Source organism: Trichoderma virens, assembly GCF_000170995.1.
Source record: "Trichoderma virens Gv29-8 chromosome Unknown TRIVIscaffold_3, whole genome shotgun sequence".
In the NCBI taxonomy this organism is placed as follows: Eukaryota; Fungi; Ascomycota; class Sordariomycetes; order Hypocreales; family Hypocreaceae; genus Trichoderma; species Trichoderma virens.
In genome coordinates this window covers 2,200,677-2,220,154 of record NW_014013746.1, presented here as the reverse complement: position 1 = coordinate 2,220,154, position 19,478 = coordinate 2,200,677, and the positions used below count along the sequence as shown (strand labels likewise).

The 19,478-nt window shown below is 47.9% G+C and overlaps 8 protein-coding genes across 8 annotated transcripts; 3 read left to right on the top strand and 5 right to left on the bottom strand.

Annotated features, from left to right (window-relative positions):
• Window positions 1-521: 521 nt before the first annotated feature.
• On the bottom strand, window positions 522-2,783 carry TRIVIDRAFT_144009 (uncharacterized protein; the record flags this gene model as incomplete). The annotated part of the gene is made up of 9 exons (XM_014104496.1): window positions 522-592; window positions 654-816; window positions 920-1,207; window positions 1,260-1,681; window positions 1,745-1,961; window positions 2,000-2,078; window positions 2,157-2,236; window positions 2,308-2,654; window positions 2,750-2,783. 9 exons carry the CDS (start codon window positions 2,781-2,783, stop codon window positions 522-524), a joined length of 1,701 nt encoding a protein of 566 aa, XP_013959971.1.
• Window positions 2,784-3,784: 1,001 nt separating this feature from the next.
• On the bottom strand, window positions 3,785-4,554 carry TRIVIDRAFT_62437 (uncharacterized protein; the record flags this gene model as incomplete). The annotated part of the gene is made up of 3 exons (XM_014104495.1): window positions 3,785-3,910; window positions 3,974-4,284; window positions 4,350-4,554. 3 exons carry the CDS (start codon window positions 4,552-4,554, stop codon window positions 3,785-3,787), a joined length of 642 nt encoding a protein of 213 aa, XP_013959970.1.
• A 461-nt stretch (window positions 4,555-5,015) lies between these two features.
• TRIVIDRAFT_62436 (glycoside hydrolase family 27 protein) lies at window positions 5,016-6,405 on the top strand (the record flags this gene model as incomplete). Its single annotated transcript, XM_014104614.1, has 4 exons — window positions 5,016-5,094; window positions 5,145-5,391; window positions 5,451-5,869; window positions 5,924-6,405. The coding sequence occupies 4 exons, from the start codon at window positions 5,016-5,018 to the stop codon at window positions 6,403-6,405; spliced, it is 1,227 nt and encodes a 408-aa protein (XP_013960089.1).
• Window positions 6,406-6,789: 384 nt separating this feature from the next.
• Window positions 6,790-8,359, bottom strand: TRIVIDRAFT_32074 (uncharacterized protein; the record flags this gene model as incomplete). The annotated part of the gene is made up of 5 exons (XM_014104494.1): window positions 6,790-6,941; window positions 7,000-7,096; window positions 7,152-7,508; window positions 7,572-8,003; window positions 8,072-8,359. The coding sequence occupies 5 exons, from the start codon at window positions 8,357-8,359 to the stop codon at window positions 6,790-6,792; spliced, it is 1,326 nt and encodes a 441-aa protein (XP_013959969.1).
• A 784-nt stretch (window positions 8,360-9,143) lies between these two features.
• Window positions 9,144-10,436, top strand: TRIVIDRAFT_189494 (uncharacterized protein; the record flags this gene model as incomplete). Its single annotated transcript, XM_014104493.1, has 3 exons — window positions 9,144-9,174; window positions 9,208-10,060; window positions 10,133-10,436. The coding sequence occupies 3 exons, from the start codon at window positions 9,144-9,146 to the stop codon at window positions 10,434-10,436; spliced, it is 1,188 nt and encodes a 395-aa protein (XP_013959968.1).
• Window positions 10,437-12,807: 2,371 nt separating this feature from the next.
• TRIVIDRAFT_138476 (uncharacterized protein) lies at window positions 12,808-13,203 on the bottom strand (the record flags this gene model as incomplete). Its single annotated transcript, XM_014104492.1, has 1 exon — window positions 12,808-13,203. A coding segment is annotated over one exon (396 nt), but the record flags the coding sequence as incomplete, so codon positions are not given.
• Window positions 13,204-15,874: 2,671 nt separating this feature from the next.
• Window positions 15,875-18,594, top strand: TRIVIDRAFT_215514 (uncharacterized protein; the record flags this gene model as incomplete). The annotated part of the gene is made up of 3 exons (XM_014104491.1): window positions 15,875-16,306; window positions 16,396-16,767; window positions 16,829-18,594. The coding sequence occupies 3 exons, from the start codon at window positions 15,980-15,982 to the stop codon at window positions 18,404-18,406; spliced, it is 2,277 nt and encodes a 758-aa protein (XP_013959966.1).
• Window positions 18,583-19,337, bottom strand: TRIVIDRAFT_62431 (uncharacterized protein; the record flags this gene model as incomplete). The annotated part of the gene is made up of 2 exons (XM_014104490.1): window positions 18,583-18,627; window positions 18,768-19,337. 2 exons carry the CDS (start codon window positions 19,335-19,337, stop codon window positions 18,583-18,585), a joined length of 615 nt encoding a protein of 204 aa, XP_013959965.1.
• Between the last annotated feature and the right edge of the window lie 141 nt (window positions 19,338-19,478).

Genomic DNA, 19,478 nt, shown 5'->3' with positions numbered 1-19,478 from the left:
AGGAATCATCATTAGTGGAAATTTGACAAGAATCGTAGAGCCCAGCTTGGCAATTCAACAACTAATCAGGTTAGCTGTTTCAAAATTGACGGAGCTGCTCTCCAGTCCCTGAGGAGAGAGAGTTAATCCATTCAAATTCCACGAAACAGGCTAGATTACCGAAGTAGTCTACGGAGCGGAACAGTTGAGAATGCCGAAGCGGTCTACGGAGCTGAGCAATGAGAATACCGAGGCGGTTTACGGAGCGGAATCGGACACTTGGGCGTCACGGAATTCGGCTGTGTGGGCATCTCCACAAAACGAACCAAAACAAGTAATTTCCTGAAAAGGCAATTTGCGCTGGAAAGGTAAGGCATAATGCAACCGAACATCGCCCATTCCAAACATGACAATCAAAAAAATTCTGTAAGAACTGTGACACACAAGCCTCATATCTATAGCGGCATGCATTGTACAAGAAAACATGTGTAACAGATATTGTCATCACTGTCGTCCATTTTAAAGCTGCTTTCACATGATGACTACAGATTGTACTCGCGAGATAGCTTTTCGAACGCGTACTGGCCAACAAGGTATGCAGGAGCTTGCGTATCTATATGGGCAAGTCAGCACAGTCAACTAATGGAAAATAGCCTTTCATGTAGTAAACTTACGTCCAGATGGTAAAATTGGAAATACACTAGCATCAGCCACACGCAGACCCTCAAGGCCATGAACCCTGAAGTTGTTGTCGACACAGCTTTCTTGTTCCGACTTGCCCATTCTCACAGTGCAGCATGGATGCCATAACGAACCGCCAGCAGCTCTGATATAGGCCTGCTTAAGGTCAGCGGTTGGCCATTTTGAGGATTGTCATTTGTATAGGTGAAGGAAACATGACTATAGGGCCTGGAATATATGAAACATGAATGCCACTCACATCAATATCCTCATCACTCTCCGATGGTGGGGCCAAGATATCCTTGACATAAAACGGCTTCAAGGTTTCCGTCTTCCACAACGCCAACCCTTCACGAATAGCATTGCGCAGCACTACAGAGTCGTATGGAACATCCAAATAGTTGGGATTAATTAACGGCGCCTCCTTGGGATTTGAAGACGCAAGTTTAACCGAACCAGTGGACTGAGGCCTGGTGGGCACGATAAAGAGTGTGCAGTAACTCTCGTCTTCCTGGCATATATAATTAGGGGGCACGAGAGGACCCGACTGGAATCTATTAGTAATTCTTCTCGATGCTGTAGCAGCAAAACAAAGGAACTTGTATCGATCGACTTACAATAATCTCGTAGCTGGGGACTGTCTTCTTGACTAAGAGCTCACGGGCATCTGCGAGGAGACACTTAAACTCGGGGCTGTCAAAACCTGGAACATCCTGCATGTATCCACAGGGGATTGACGCCTGGTATATAGCCAGGGGTCCAGTTTTGTCCTTGGCATACTGTTCGGCAGCTTGTGCAAAGTTTCTCTCCACGTATGCGCGCTGCGAGTACTCTTTCTTGGTTGAAAAGGACAGGAACGAGACGTAATGGTCAGAAAGATTTTTGCCGACGTGTTGGAGATTTTTGACGACAGGGATACCAAGAGCGTCGAGATCTGTTTGTGAACCCACACCAGAGAGTTGAAGAAGACGTGGGCTATCTATGGATCCGGCGCAAAGAACTACTTCTTTTATAGCCTCGACTATGGTAGAATCCACATTAGCAAAGCAAGGAAGATTAGATGATGAATGGGCTCAGATAATACTCTTAGTTCCATCCTCTTTGACCACGCCAACAGCACGGTTGCCTGCGAACATAATCTTCACGATGCGGGTTTCTGTGAGAATGGTCAAGTTGTCTGGTCTTTGATCATTGGCCAGGAACGCAGTGGCGCCTGTCACACGTGTGGCATCTTTGGTAGAAGAGGCAATGAATGACCAGCCAATGAGATCGCCATTATTGAGATCGAAAGATTTATTGTGCTATATATATGTGTTAGCCATTAACAGTGATCATTTACGTTGTCTAACTCGGGCCATACCCCCCGTTCTATGGCTGCTTTAATAAGCCATTGAGACTCGTCCTCGACGGGCCCAACGCTGACTCCGATGTTTCTATGATGCTGTTAGTGCTTTGCTAAGATACTGAATATTGGACTGTCATGATATTAGCCATACCCTGATTTGCCATGGGTATTAGGATCTGGGTTGTTGAAGGTTTTCCAATCTGGCCCGACTTGATCGTCATATTCTTCGAGCTTTGGTTATGATTCGTCAAAATTCCTTGTTTATCTTACAATTCAAGTGCGTGTAGAGAAAACACGCTTACCTGCTGGAGCCGCTTCAAGACTTGATCAAACTTCCAGTCATCGTCGCCAACGAGCCTTGCCCACTCTTCAAACTCGTCCCGCGCGCCGATTTGCCATACTTGGAAGTTGATGAGTGTCGATCCACCCAGCCCTTTGCCCCGATTCAGGGTGATCTCTCGACCGCCAAGCGACGACTGGGTCGTTGTCGTATAGCCATAATCATGTTCTGGACTCTCGGCTAGAACTTGAAATCGTTTAGCCGTCAACGGGGAGGCGGTCGATTCGGATCCGGCCTCGATAAGCGCGACAGTTGGACGTGCAGCAGAGGCGGCGAGCTTGCTCGCTATCAAACAGCCAGCTGGACCCGCTAAAGAGAGAGAAATCGTTATAATTACATTTCATGGATAAAACCGCGGCACGGAGCGTGTGTGCACGTAGTGTGGTTTGAGTACTACTGCGTACCTCCAACAACGACAAAGTCAAACTTAGCAGACATGATTTGTTGCCCAACAACTTGGTATATAATCAGGTGACTAATAAAGTAGAAACATGTGCGTTATAAGTGAAAACATTAACCCGCCATCGCATCGCATATATAGTTCTTTCCGGTGATGTACTCTCACTAAACGCTCTCGCACTAGGCACCCCGGCTAGAGCGACACATTGGTGACTGGTGTTACCACTAAATCAAATATTGCATCAGCTTGATTGTGTAACAGAAACCGACTTCTCAATTCTATTTCCTCCTTTCGCCCATGCTCTTCATACTTTCCACGTCTCCCGTAAGATTTAGAAGTTGCCGCCCATTATTGCCGGTATATGTTTATATAATCTCGCTGACTTACTCCATACTAGGTACCTACCTAGATAATATGAAGAAAACTCTACAAAGTGAATTTGCGTCTCTGCAAAAGACCTCGGCAAATATTACAGTTTCGTAATCATGGCCATTAAAGCTGCCTCGGTAGGCAATTCCAGCTCACTCACGTTGCTGATTTGGTTATATTTAGCAGATAACGTGATTGTGGGCAATTCCTAGCCAATGATACAAAGTAATAGGGAACGAATTTGTTCGCCGCTCGTCGGGCCGCCATCCCAACGTTACAAACTTCGGGTAGTACGGCACGACAGAGCTACAGAAGGACGCATGCTGGTGCATTTGGTCTGCATGTGGGCTTATTGTACGCTTGTAAGAACGGCATAACCGTCAAGCAGAGTGAGAATTATGTCAGACTCTATGTTGAATTTATCGAACCTGTTTTCTGGCAGGGGTAAGTGCAGAACGGGACACAGGAAACAACATAGCAAGATCAATAATCTGAATTACTCGAATTGGATTCACAGCACGACTAAAAGTAGTTACAGTCATCCGCCAGGAATTAGCAAATAACGCATTAATAACTTCCAATAACTACCGAGCTGTAAGCCATCCAGGCACCATTCGCCTTTAAACGGCTGCCCAAATCCGCCAAGCATTCTGCTTCATAGAATTGAGGCTCAGCAGTATGGTAAAGCTGGATTTGAGCAGCTTCCCGGTATAAAACCCTGGCTGGTTTTCGCCAAATCAACCTCAAATATCTGCGCCGAAGGATCTAACAAATGATCAACGATGTGAACGATACCCTATGAAGTGCTCGTTAACATGTATGTTTAATTGCGTAATATCATATTTCGAAATTGCCTTACCTTCGTAAGGGGAATATCTGCCTCAGTGACACTGGCAACTTTGTTCAGGGTAAGGTTCCCATCAATGATCTGCGCTCCAACAAAAAGGAAGGTCCCAGTCTGAAAGCGTGTGTACGTAGTATTGAAGTTCTTAACCATGAGTTGAGAATTCGGCACGTAATGGTGCTGTAGTAGATTTCCAAGCCACCATTTACCCTTTGGAGTGGCCGCGAATGTAGAGTAGTATGCTCCCGTATTTCTAAAAGCCGTATCTAAAGGAGCGAAGAAGGTATAGGACCAAGAAGGAGCCGTATCGAAAGCTTCGCTAAACCCTATTAAATCATCAGCAGCCGTATTTCAGCTAGTAAGTAGCGGGAATAACATCAAATCTACATACCAGCGCATTCGTTTAGCACTGTTGCCAGGATACTTAGGTCCTCTCGCGACTTGACAAAGTCTAGCAATGTGCTGATGCTGGGATCCTTAGGTGGGATGTAAGTGCCAGATGGAGCTGGGATGTATTCCAAGGGATCGCGATCAACTACATCAGCGAATGCGAGACTTCCCAAGAGGGAGAGAAAAGCTATGAAGGGCTTCACCATGCTTGGTGAGAAAACGTATCCTCGATATTACTCTGTATGAGAAAAGTTGATGGTAACAATTATCTTCCGGGCCTTTGGCCCCAGATGAAGGCAGCTCTTTAGGTGGAAGCTGCCGGCAAATGCGCTGCTTGTGGAGCAGGGGCAGACAGGCAGCGTAAGACAAGAATACCGTTGTCCGAGCTTTGCAGCCGGCGACCACCCCGCACGATGCCCCGGACAGGGTTCAAGTATTTGCAGCTGGCCCCAAATTTTACCATAGTCTGGTTGTCTCGGGGCAATCCCAGGCCCGGAGCAGAAGGAGGAAAATCCAAGTTGGCATTTTCTAATTATGATACAGGCCCCGTACTGCAAAGGTAAAGGTATATGGTACCTTCGAGAGGGCGATACCAAGTCCCGTCCAAAGTTTCAGATTCTGGGATCAAAGGGTTTTTTTTTTTTTTTACCAAGTCTTTGCGCCCTCAATGTTGGCTACAATACTTTTGGCAGGGCTCCTGGCGGTGCCATGCCTGGGGAGTGTAAATCCAACAAAGCCTCAGATGGGTAAGCAGAGTATCAACTCACCATAGATGACAACAGCTAAAATTTGCCAGGGTGGAATACATGGAACACATTCAAGAGCAATATAAACGAGACGTTAATCAAGTCAAGCGCAAAGAGTTTGGTGGACACTGGCTTAGCTCGGGCTGGCTACAAGTATGTCAATCTGGATGACGGGTGGCAAGCCTTCACACGAGATTCCTTAGGTCGCCAGCAACCGAATTCTACCAGGTTTCCCAGTGGAATTAGAGCATTGGCAGACTTCGTGCACGATCTGGGACTTAAGATTGGGATATATAGGTGAGTTTGTGATCCACGCCCATCCGAGACTTTAACTCACTAACACCGAGCCTCTTAAGTGACGCAGGCATCTATGACTGTGCCTTCTACCCTGGAAGCTATGGCTACGAAGAAAGAGATGCTAATACGTATGCGTCATGGAAGATAGATTATCTCAAGTTTGATAATTGTGGTGGCTTCCACGCAGGCACAGTTTCACCTCAAGAGCGTTTCCTGCGCATGGGCGATGCTTTGAACCGTTCTGGCCGCGATATCTTCTACTCGCTTTGTCAATGGGGAAATCAGTTTCCCTGGCATTGGGCATCTTTTTCAGATAGCTACAGAATCTCTGGCGATATTAAGAGTGCATTTGGCGAAGATAGTAGTGGTGTCTGTCGATCTGCTTACTGTCTGAATACCGGTTATGCCGGTGTCAGTGTATTGACAATGATCCGCAAGATGCGAGAATTATCGCGATTCCAAACACCTGGTTCATGGGGTAAGCCGTATTTCCCCATAAAACGTTCAAGAATTGTCAATTAATTTGGCCTAGGTGACATGGACATGCTCGAGATCGGTACTGGAACCATGAACTTACACCAAGAGCAGACCCATTTCTCTTTCTGGGCCGCGCTCAAGTCGCCGCTGATCATCGGCGCCAACATCAACACCATCAATAAGGCGTCTCTAGACATACTATTAAACAAGGAGATTATTGCAATCTCCCAGGATGACGCCGGCGTAGCGGTCAACTACCTGCCCGAACTATCGACCGAGAACGAAGTCCAAGTTTGGGGTGGGCCGCTTGCCTCTGGCAAGTCACGCTACGTAGTATTGGCACTCAACTATGGGCTGAACACTACAGATATCACGATTCCTCTCAGTGGATTGCCTGGATTGAAAGGATCTAGCTTGTCTGAGTATTCCGTGAGGGAGGTTTGGGCTGGAAAAGGTGGCTTTCATGGAGGCAACAAACTCGTACTGAACGACGTAGCTTTGAACCAGACAAAAGTAGTAGTGTTCTCCAAAAAATAACTGAGAAATTAGGTAGCGACAGGATATATCAGAGGGGTTAGATTTCTACAGTTCATTGTATTCTCATTGTGTTCGGAGTTGTGGAAACCAAACGCGAGCTATGACCTGCCAGATAAATTGGATGGTGTAAGGATAATCAAGGACAACAGCCTGTATCTCTCGAACCCAGAACCAATCAAGAGTTATGCTAGACTATCACTCAAGAAGTTTTTTCTGACCTAAAAGTAATTGTCCCATTTGGGCCAATGAACTTTATCCAGATTGTGATTTGAGGAACATAGTTGACACAACTGCCACTTTAGGAAGAAAGGGGCCAGGATTAGGTTGGATTCTGAGCAGATCTATTAAATATACTATTGTTCTATTGAATCACCACTACCGAATTCAAGCAGAGTTAATCATGCCTTTTCCATTAGGCCCAATTTCGCCGCCTCCCCAAATAGTCCTTCCGTTGTCATTGAGAAACTTGCCCTTTTTGTCATAGGACCAGATCAAATCACCCCAGCTTGGATGGTCGCCAGGGCTGGTTGTGCCAGCTATTTTGTGGAGTTAGTTGAAGTTCGTCAGAGCTCTAGTGTCGGCTCTAATACTTACGGTTGCCTTCGCCTCCGAGGCCATTGATCGTTGTCTTCATTTTGGTAGTATAAGGAGCGCGAAGCCCGCGCTTGACGACATATTGATAGTATAAAATCTGTATTAGGGTTAATGTAAGATTTGAGAAACCGTTTCATCGAAAGCAAACTTACATCCCAAACTTTAGGCGGTGGTTTGGCGACTCCCCGACTGATGTTGGATGGTAGGGCCCACGGTCCGTTGATCAGAATTGCCTCGCAACGGTAGAACTTGGGATCGTAAGGCACATCATAGCCCAAGTTGTATTTAGCTGTGTATTCTGCGGCCTTGAGCAGAAGGTTGTCCCCAAGCGAGTACACATCCGCTCCCTGAGATTGCATGATTCTTGCCGCCTCTGCAGTCCAGCCTAGGCCACCTTGCGCATGGCCCTGGTCGCGACCAGTTTCTGCACTCTGTCCCGTTTCTGGATGGAAGTTTCCATATACTCCAGCGCAAAGATCATTCTGAAAAGCGTATACCGCGTAATTATACTGTCAATGTCCGTTAGTCACAGTCACAGCGTCTCATCTGGTGGTTGGGAAGCTGAAGCTCACCAGCGTCACATCGTCTAGGTAAACGGCAAAAGACAGCAGGGCCTTGATGCTAACCATGCCATAGTTTGCCTGGCCAACAATGATGGATTGACGTGCAAACAGCCAGTACAGTTGATTCGAGAATCCGCTTCCACCCGAAGCCTTCGCCCCCGCCTCAATCCAGCCTCCTTCCCATCGCATAATCTCTGCCGCATTGGCGAACATGTCTCCTTCAAGGCCAACGAGAAGAGAAGTGTCGGTGCCGATGATGGAAGTCAAATTTGTGCCCCAAGCGTCCAGGATCGTGGTAGATCGATCCCAGTGGCTCTGGTTCTTCGTGATATACCACATCAATGCATTCTGATAGGCTGCGCGCACATCGTTGCTGAAGGTTGTGTAGTTATTGCTACACCCACCTCTGCATATGACGCTTTTTGGGCCTTGCATAGTATACTATAGTCGACAATCAGCCTCTAGTCTACAAGAATGGAGGTTCATATCTGCCGATTAGCCCAACATACGGAAGCTTGGGAGAAGGAATCTGCGCTGAATTTTTCGTACGCTGATTTCCATGGCTCTTGTCCTTTCACTACTCCCAATCGGATGCGCTCAAGATCGTCATGCGTATGCCAGAGCCCCGGATGTATAAACTCGCCGACATGCTTTTTTGATCCAAGGACTTGCGGGACAACTGGAACGGGTCCATTGAGCACGGGAAGGCCGTTCAATGGCCCAGTGGCCACGACGATGTTGACTAACAGCCCAAATGCGGCTACCACAGAAGCAAAACTCGACTGAATCAGAACCATCTTGATGGTGGTGGAGAGACCGAAGATATACCAATAAGTACGGGATGTTGAAAAGAGCTCTTAGATCCAGAAAGGAAGCGAGGACCCAAACGACTGGATGCAGGGGCAATATTAATTACCACATTGCCATGTTTAGTCAATTTCTCTCCTCTCATTAAGCCGAGATCCTGAACCCTAACGCTATCTGCACCGGATACGACCTTTCTTGTTGTTTACTCCCTTTCTCCGCATAATCCCCTCTCCGCACCACCTAAGGATAAATTTAGCATGCCGGCCTCCGGCTGAAGTCCCGGAGCAATTCCCGGATATCATCTGTCAAATGGCAAGCAGCTCTATTTCGGCCCGGCAATTGAGGAATGGCAGCACGGGATGCATTGCCGCTGCAATAGGAGCTTTGGTCTAGATGCAAAACCAAATTCCCCATGGGAAATCCTTGTCGCATACCCTATGATCCCCTCCTATTTCCTCGACCTTTTCGCGGGGTAATCCGGGGTACCTATTTATGACCATCTGCGGACCGAAACTCCCTCCGATGCTGGTTATGGGGTTTGTCTGGGACTCATCACGACTGGTGATGGAATTTCCAATTGTGATTTCAACTGACCATTCGGTTTAGCCATCTGCTCAGTCCAAATACGAAGCGCAGATAGATCTCGTGGTTGACGAAGAATAGTTGTAGTATAAATGAAACAATTATCCTTAAACGAAATAGTTCTTGAATTCCTCATCAACTAGTGTGCTTCGAGGCTTAACAAAGGATTCTCTACCTCTCACGACTCTGAACATGGCACCTCCACTTGTTGCAGCGTTGCTTTGTAGCCTTGCGCTACCAACTCTGGCTCAAGCAGCGCCTTCATCCACCATCGATTCCCGGCCCCTTGATTCCCGCGCTAGCTTCGTTCACCCGGGTCTCCTCCACACTGAAGCAGACTTTACACGAATCAAATCCAAGGTCAACTCAAAGACAAATCCGTGGTACGCAGGTTGGAACAAGTTGGTGGCTCATGCCAACTCTGGCTACGTGCCCAGCCCCAAGCCCACTGTCTATCGCGGTACTGGTTCGCCTGAGAACTATGCCAGCTTGTACCGCGACGCAGCTTCTGCATACGCCAACGCCATCTACTGGAAAGTCACAGGGGACACAGCTTACGCCACAGCTGCAGCGAAGACGCTGGATGCTTGGAGCAGCACTCTCACCTTTATTGACGGTACCTCTGACAAGTTCCTCGCCAGCGGCATCTATGGGTACCAGTTAGCCAACGCAGCCGAGATCCTGCGCGGCTACTCTGGCTGGCCGGGTCTTGCTGCCATGAATACCATGCTCCAAAAAGTGTTCTATCCCATGAACCATGACTTCCTAGTCAATCACAACGGTGCCAAGATCGATCACTACTGGGCCAACTGGGATCTGGCGAACCTATGTACAATGTATGCTATAGGTGTTTTGTCCGACAACGCCACTATGGCAAATGAAGCCGTTAATTATTTCAAGGGCGGCGCAGGCAACGGCGCTATCGAGAAGACGATTTGGGTGACATACACCGAGTCCGGGAGCAACAAAATCTTGGGGCAAAACCAAGAGGCCGGAAGGGACCAGGGCCACGCCATGCTGGATTTTGCGCTCTTAGGAGTGCTTGCTCAACAGGCATACAATCAGGGAAATGACCTGTTTGGCTACCTGTCTAACAGAATCTTGACTGGGTAAGAATTGTTGTCCCAGCTCTTACGATAAATCACAGGATGGATTAAGGCTGATAATGGTCGATTTCTTAGAGCGGAATACGCCGCCAAGTACAACCTTGGCTTCGATGTTCCTTACACCACCTATGTCAACAGCGACGTGACGCAGACCACCATCAGCAACGTGAGCCGAGGCGATATCCGCCCGATTTGGGAACTGATATATGGCCATTACGGCTCCCTCAAAGGCCTGAACGCATCTTGGTCGAAGCAGTACCGTGACTTAGTTGTGTCCAACGGAAGCGGAGCCGAGGGGGGTGGCGGAGATTATGGCCCAAACAGCGGTGGTTACGATCAGCTCGGATTCGGTACCCTTCTGTACCGGTTGGAGGCTTGAATTCTCTGCTCAGTTCACACTTCATATGGCAAAAACTGCCCTGAATCATTGATACATACTTGATGGTGCACAACAAGTTCATACAGAAAGAATAAAGTTCTATGCTTTTGTTCGTAATGAATATACTATCTAAGCGGTTTGCAATATCTTATGAGTTATCTTAGCATTCCCTTCATTGCTTAGTAGATGAGGAGCAATAAAAACTCAGTAAATTTCCAATTAATTTCTGGCTGACTTGCTTATTATGAGTCAATGCAGCCAGCACCTACCACGTAGTGATATTTGCTTTCAGCATCGAATACCGAATATCTATGGCCAACCAAGCTCAAAATTCACAGTTTGACTCTAATTTCGATCTTTCTCAAGCGAGGAGAACGTAGTTGGCTCCTCGTTGAGACCTCATATCAAGTGCTAACCAGAACCCAGTAGTCGCCAAATGTTCTTCAATACTTCCCATTGTTCACAAGAGAAAGCTCGCCTTTCAACGGATAACAATCTCCTCAAAATTAGATAAATCCTGTCTATCATCGAAGAGCTCACCATGCATGATGCCGTGAACATACACTTCCCCTATCAATTCATACACTTTAATCGGATGAGCGCTCTCCACCGTCTGACTCCGCCAGCCACTTGTGTTTTCATCGAATGGCATTTCCATCACGGGAAGCCTTCTTTCCTCGTCAATATACAGCGGGCGGAGTAAAAACGGCCATTCTGATCCTTGAATCGCCCATATCTCGTCGTCTTTCCTCATCATCTCGGGGCCGAGTCCAAGTAGCACTTTAATTGCTTCCTGCTGGTCACTTGCTCCGGAATACGCGCAGAGACGACTGGAGTACTCTTCGTCCAACTCCATGGCAAACACACCCCTGCTTCTTGCAGAGTGAAATTCTCGAATAAGATGTGCACAGGTTTGCGAAAAGTCAGTTGCATCATCATTCTCACTGACACAACCGACGAAGTCGTGTTTATCAAAGATTCGTGAAGGCATTTTCAAACGCTTATAAGCGTCATAAAGATATTTTTCGTCGATTCCATGTACCGATTGCGCACGATAAATGATATCATGGGGGTCTTGCGCAAGGATATGATCGACAGTTTCATTATAAGCGGCGGAGGCCAACTGCGTACATAAGTATTGGGATATGCCGTCTACGAGGAACCTCTCGATTCTCCATACTGGCAAAGATGGACCGTTGAGAGAAGTGAATTTGTTCCCAGGGTGCCAAGATCCCAAAGAGAGGCAGGAGAGGAGTGCCTCAACAGGAGACAACTGTGTCGAAGACGGGTCTTTATCCCTGCATCGGGTGGGATATTTTGATGCTAGCAGGCCCAAGGGGCCAAATAGGTTCCATAGAAAAGTAGCACATGGTGCCCATTCCAGGGCTGATGGGAACCTAGAAGATCCTCTTGAGATACCCAACCTGCGGCCAAAGACATGGAGGTTATCAGTTTTGACGTGGAAGCGTTGCGTCTTCACAGCAAGAGGCGACCCATGAACGTTAAAATCATTTTTGGAGCTGTCCAGGAAAAGAGCACCACCATTGGATAAGGAAAACTGTTCACGGTTGGCTAAGTTTGGAACCCATGAAGGCAATTCGTGCTTGATGTCCACCCAGGATGGAACACTTCGGCGTTGGAGCTCATATCCGGGCCTATCGCCCGTTTGCACTCCAGGCGTTATTAGAGCAATGGCTCTGATGCCCAGTTTGCTATGCATGAGGCGAAGAATGAAAGCTTGGAAAACCTGGGCAGTTGAAAGGCCATAGTCTGGAATAACAGGTTTGTATGACAATACGGATGAATCAGCATCTTTGGTTATGTTGTACAAGCGCTCCATGATTGCTTCAGCCAGGCCAAGAATTCCATAAACGAAGTCTCTCGGATCTGTGGCATATGTGGTTGCGCTGCGCCAAAACACCCAAGCCAAAACTGATTCGTAGTCTGGCACATTTTGTTCATCACTGGCCCCCCATGGGATCTGAGAAACAAATTTCTTGAGCTGATCCATGTCTTCCAGGCATGCCCTGAGTATACTTTGTTGCATAACTGCTGTCCCGGCCGTCCCGTTATTTCCATATTGCAATTCCATGGTGAGTCCAAGAGTTTGCAGAAACAGCGCTGCGTTATGAAGGTCATCCTGATTTATAAAATGATCTCCGTGAAGGATCCTTATCTTCTTTGCTAAAGCGAACTCTTGTAGTGTCCAGAGTCGATGAAACCATCGTCGCGACATGAAATTGATGAGGGTGTCCCATTCCTCGTTGGACAACAGATGTTGCGGGTACTGCACGAAGAGGCTTCTCGACGTGTTTGTCCCAGTTGTCCAAGCGGTTCCGTACCTCCGTGCCATAGCAGATAGATCGTCTAGCACGCGATGGATTGCTTCGGATTCAGAGTCCGTAGCGGGCCCAAGCCAGACATCCACGGCCGCAGCATGTTCGTAGATGTCCTTCATAGCAGCTACCTGCTCACTACGCTCTCTCGTATTCTTCTGGTTAATGCATAGGGAATCAATCCAATAAAACGCTCCTTCATCCAATTTGGTAATGCGAAGCAAGGCATAAAGGAGATTCTTCGGCATGGACGTCGAAACACCGCCTTGACCTTCATAGCGGAAGACAGGATCTTCATATTCAGGCACTCCCCGAGCAAAGCCCCAAGTGTAACTCAACGCACGATATGCAGGGGCCGCGGATAGGGGAAATACATTCCAAGACAAAAGAATATGTCCATCTGCAGTTGAATTAATCAGTACCAGGCGGATGCAACCCCCATGTGGAAGGCCACCGTCCGCGTGAGCCCGACAAGGATCCGCGAGATAATAGCGCGTCAGGCTGAAGATGGATTCACGGGAAGATGCTGCCACAAATTGCGATCTATCGATTGTAAAGTATCCTGTCACGAGTATTCCAGCAATCAATATTGCAGTAATTGCATCCAAAAGAAAAAGCAAAAGTTTAGACCGAAGCATTTTCTGGCCATTTAGGAGAAAGTTTGGGGATGCACAATTTATATGAGAAGGAATTGTTAATTCAGACGTCGCGCAGCGGCTCAGAAGCCAATCGGTTTGACAACTAGTTGCTATGATGAGATCACGTGAAGGAGGATTGTAGTTAGGTAGATATAAACATCAAGAGTTCAAAAAGGCTCAACGATTCTCCCCTTTACCGTTGCATCTCGTTATTTTGTTTTGTTTCGTTTGCTTTAGCCTTGGAGGTCCAAATCGAACTGGTAGAGGGTAGGTAGGTAGGTATGTTAAGTACGCCTCCTTCCCCCCCCAAAAAAATGGAAAGAAAAGAAAAGAAAAAATAGTGGAATTATTATCTGCATAGGATAATATGATTGTGTTCTCCATTGTTAATGTTTCTAGCTAAGAAAGCATGAGTGCAAGACAACAAGGAAGTGTCTATTAAACATACTGGCAATTAGCGACTTATAAGCTATGATTTTCATAATAAGCCTCTGCTGCAGTATCCTCTTTCAATTGTTTTTTTTTTTTTTTTCATACGGCGCCACATCTTCGCTTCTCTAGAATAAAAAGACCGAGAAAAGATCTTCCATATAAATATAGGTATGGGTATGTGTGTATATGTGTGTGTGAAAGACATTTGTATCTGCCATGCTGACTTGGTTGCAAAGCGATTCAGGCGCATTCTCCTCCAGCAATTCTCTACATAAATGCTTCTTGGGCTTATTTAAATTTTACAAATTCGCCTTTGGGAGCGCTCGAGAGGCTGCACGAATAACTCTACAGCTGTTACTCAGGAATTTGCGATATTGCAATGCCTGTGTGAATGTTAAGCAGGTGTACAATTGCCACTCATTACTGTACGGGCACGTTTCGACAACGCCACTACGCTTCAATATTTTCCCGCTTGAACAGAGGCTTAATCTTTGTTAAATTTTTAGTCTCAAAACGCCAACTTGTACATTACCATAGTGACACTTTAGAGAGCCCTTCTCCAGAGGTACTTCGAGTTGCATTCATTGAGATGGTCCAACACTAGATGAAGTATTGCTTTGGAACTCACTTGCTCAGCCGCTAGTAGCTGCCCGCCGTTGACGCCTAAGTAATTTGTCCCGAAAAGGGCAATGGAATACATGTGGGACACCTATGTGGGCCAATTTCGCGAGGTGCAAAGCCTTGTTGGGCGATTTGGGGAATTAATTGAGAGCAGGAGAAGAAGCAATGGTGGCGATTGTAGATATCACAAGAAGGATTCTGTGGTTACATGTAGATATTTGCCATTGCTTCATAGAGTGACTACAGCGGACCGCTGTACATAGCCACAAACCTGCATGTTATTGTCATCACAGTGCTAATTATTTGCATGCATGCTTATATGCAAGCTGTGTCTCATTGCTCTAACCCAGTTGCAGGTATGGGTGGTCCGTCGCATGACAATCGTCGCAGGATACGAGGGTCCGTGGGAGAATTCATTAAAATATATGTAAGCAGATGGTGCAATACCCCCATGAGTAGATATCCTGCTACTCCCACGCTTTATACCCAGTTCGTTGTGATATCGCCGAGCTCGAGGTTGAATGTAGCGCGGGATTTGTCCTCAAAAGCAGAAAACCGTATTCCATGGAGCATCATGCCGCCTTGAGCAGCAATTTAATAAGTTCAAATACCGCACGCCGTCCATCAAGGTGGTTTCTTCATACGAGTACGAATGAGCTTCGGCCATTCAGAACGGCTGTATATCTAAGCGGAGAATGGAAGCCCGAAGTGCCAAACTACCAGCGGGGGATTCTCCTCCGTAGCTAAGCCGCCGACAACTACTGTAAGAGGATACGCACGGCCTCTGAGATAACCAAGATAGTACAGCCTAGGTATTACTCATGATGTCTCTGCAGATGTACTCGTACCATTGGGGCTAACAATGCGGAGTAGTTATAAGCACTTGGATATCGCTCAGTGACAGCGACTGGGTAGATTCGGCGATACAAACAAGCTAACACGGTACTTGGGCTAGGTAGAATGCAAAGTACCGAGAGCTCACCAATGGCAAAGCTATTCTGTAACGTGCGAAGGCTCGGATAGTTGCATCCGAATCCAAACAGTGTGGCCAATCCAAGAACAAAGTTGCCCCCATTTAAAGCTTCCCCTCCACCAAGAACCCCGCTTGTCCACTTGGTTGCCGACAAGAGCTAGGAGGCGTGGGCCTTTGAAATTGCGAGGCGTCGGTTCGTCAGAGAAGAAGGCGATGACACAACAGCCGCCAATAGTGTTTCACTGCAGATCCAGATGAGGATTGACAGCAGCGCAATCGCGACATGTCGGAAAGCCGATGACATACGACTTGTCCGCGAGGAACGCGGGGTTGTCCGCAACCCCTCTCCAATTGTCTCCTCTTTGCTTGGCAGTTTATATGTTCTTGTCTCCTCTTTTTTAACCTTCTCCCGCCTCTTCCACAATCGTTTCTCTCTCCCTTCATTCTTCTTCAGTAGTTTCGACAAGTTTTACTTCTGGAACAGCCAGACTTGAACTGTAGTATACCCTCTACTGTCATCTCCTTTTTCGTTTGGTAGCAGAAATGGGCGAGGCCAAGTGTCCCGTGAACCATGTCAACGTCGCGGGTGGCGGAACCAGAAACCGGGATTGGTGGCCCGAGTCTCTCAAGCTCAACATTCTTCGCCAGCACACAAGTGTGACGAACCCTCTTGGAGCCGACTTTGACTATGCGGCTGCTTTCAAGACTCTTGACTATGCCGCTGTCAAGAAGGATCTTACAGCCCTTATGACCGACTCCCAGGATTGGTGGCCTGCTGATTTCGGCCACTACGGAGGTCTGTTTATTCGTCTCGCATGGCACAGTGCCGGCACATATCGTGTCTTCGACGGTCGCGGCGGTGGTGGCCAGGTAAGATGGCATTGACCCTTCTGAACGGAAATCAATCCGGCCTTTTATTGCAGCTCTTTGAACGTAGCTAACTGAGTCTATTGGAATAGGGCCAACAACGATTCGCACCACTCAACAGCTGGCCAGACAACGTGAGCTTGGACAAGGGCCGTCGTCTGTTATGGCCTATCAAGCAAAAGTACGGCAACAAGCTTTCATGGGCTGATCTCTTCATCCTGTCTGGTAACGTTGCTCTCGAGTCCATGGGCTTCAAGACCCTTGGATTTGCTGGTGGCCGTTCAGACACTTGGGAAGCCGATGAGTCTGCCTACTGGGGTGGCGAAAACACATGGCTCGGCAACGATGTTCGATATGCCCACGGCTTTGCTGGCCCTACCAGCGACGGCCACGCTGTCCTTGAAACTGACGAAAAGTCGCACACTGACGTCCACTCTCGCGACCTGGAGTCTCCCCTGGCAGCTGTATGTTTTCTTTCCATCCATGTCTGACCACAAAGAATGTTGAACTGACAATAGAATGCAGGCGCACATGGGTCTGATTTACGTCAACCCTGAAGGCCCTGATGCCAATGCCGATCCTATTTCAGCCGCTCGGGACATCCGTATTACCTTCGCTCGTATGGCCATGAATGATGAAGAGACCGTCGCTCTTATTGCTGGTGGCCACACCTTTGGTAAGACTCACGGCGCCGGCCCTTCAACCCATGTCGGCTCTGAGCCCGCTGCTGCTCCGCTTGAGAACCAAGGTCTCGGCTGGGTAAGCACTTTCAACTCTGGAAAGGGGCCGGATGCCATCACCAGTGGTCTTGAGGTGACCTGGACCAAGACACCAACTCAGTGGAGCAACCAGTTTTTCGAGTACCTCTTCAAGTTTGAATGGGAGCTCACCAAGAGCCCTGCCGGCGCCAAGCAGTGGGTTGCTAAGAATGCCGAGCCCATCATTCCCAATGCGTTCGATTCTTCCAAGAAGCAGCTGCCGACCATGTTGACCACGGATCTGTCACTTCGGTTTGACCCTGTATACGAGAAGATCTCTCGCCGCTTCTTGGAGCACCCCGACCAGTTCGCTGAGGCTTTTGCCAAGGCCTGGTTCAAGCTGACACACCGTGACATGGGACCTCTCAGCCGATACGTTGGCCCTGAAATCCCCAAGGAAGTGTTCTCCTGGCAGGATCCCATTCCTGCTGTTGACTACACTCTGGTCAACGACAGTGACATTGCTACTCTCAAGAGCCAGATCTTGGCAACCGGAGTGTCACCATCCAAGCTCATTTCCACCGCATGGGCATCTGCTTCGACCTTCCGAGGCAGCGACAAGCGTGGTGGCGCCAACGGTGCTCGTATCCGCTTGGCACCTCAGAAGGACTGGAAGGTGAACAACCCTCCTCAGCTGGCCGAGGTCCTGAAGGCTCTGGAGAAGGTCCAACAAAACTTCAACAGCTCTCAGAGCGGCAAGAAGGTGTCTCTTGCTGACCTGATTGTTCTTGCTGGAGCTGCTGCTATTGAGAAGGCCGCCAAGGACGCGGGACACAGCGTCACCGTTCCCTTCACTCCTGGCCGCAACGATGCTACTCAGGAACAGACTGATATTGAGTCAGTTGGCTATCTCGAGCCCCTTGCTGATGGCTTCCGTAACTATGGCAGGTCTTCTCCAAGGGTCAAGTTGGAGCACTTCCTGGTCGACAAGGCGCATCTTCTCACTCTCTCCGTGCCAGAGCTGACTGTTCTTGTTGGTGGTTTGCGTGTTCTGGGCACCAACTACGACGGATCAACTCATGGTGTCTTCACCAACCGTCCTGGAGCTCTGACAAACGACTTCTTTGTCAACCTTCTAGACATGGGTACCGTCTGGAAGGCCGACCCTTCTGATGGTGACCTCTTCGAGGGCAGCGACCGCAAGAGCGGTGCCAAGAAGTGGACCGGTACTCGTGTTGACCTTGTCTTCGGTTCTCACCCAGAGCTTCGCGCTGTTTCAGAGGTTTACGGCAGCTCTGATGCCGGCCAAAAGTTTGTCAATGACTTCGTCAGCGCTTGGACAAAGGTCTCCAACCTGGATCGATTCGACCTCCCCAGAGATTCTGATGCGAGACCCCGTTTGTAAATTGGAAATTGGCGATTGAGAAATTATTTGATGCCGCTCAATGTTTGATGTCACAGTCTGAATATTGGTACGACCAGAATGTATTTTAAAATAAAAGCATCGAGCTGTATGTAAATAATAAAATTGGTAAAACTGTAACTAGGTATATATCCTGTGTTAATCAATATTGAAGGAAGTCACTTGACAATATGTCTTGATAGGCCCACATCTCTCATGGGAAGCTGTCATGCGTAAATATCCTAACCATGTTTCATTTGACGAATGTCGTACAATATTGTATATAATGACTTCTTAATGCAATCAATCATCTTCGCTCAATCTGCCTCTGGATCGCCTCCCTCCAGCTCTCTAGATCTCTTACTACGAGTCCTTCAACCTTCGCTTCGTCATCCCACTTCCTAAGCTGGCACATTTCCTGGCACCACGGCCCCGAACTGAATTCCTTCACCTCTTCGACGGACATGGGTCCACCTTGGTAGAATAGACTCTTCTTGCTCGCTTCTGAGAGTAAATCGTTATAAGACTCATCTACGGCGCACAAATAGCGCTTAGCTGCCACATGGGATTCCACAAGGCGAGCAACTTTGTCAGAAAAGCCTAGTGAGAGAAGAAGGCGAGCTCCTAAAGTCTCATGTCCAACACGACCAACGCTCTGTTTCGTCGGAGCATCTCCTAGGTTTTGGATAGGAAGACTTGATAAAGCAATCAGGTCTTCTGCTGGGGCAAATTGCCCAACATCATGAAGTAATGCAGCAACTTGGGTCGCCTCGTCCACGGATGGAGATGCCTCAGCGGCCAACGCAGCGCATTGCAAGGAATGCTGGAGCTGAGAGATGGGCTCGCCTATATAAGGAGTATAATCCGATGCTTCAAGAATAGAAATTATATAAGAGGTGACGGCCTCCGGCTCAAGAGTTGTAGGGATAGTCATTGTTTGGCGAAAAAGATTAACGGCGGATAATGAGGAAGAACTGGATTTTGGTGACCAGGATGTAGACGATTGGAGCGCATTAGATATACAGCATTCATGCACATATCATCTGTGGGTAAGCACTATATCGGCTATACGAAA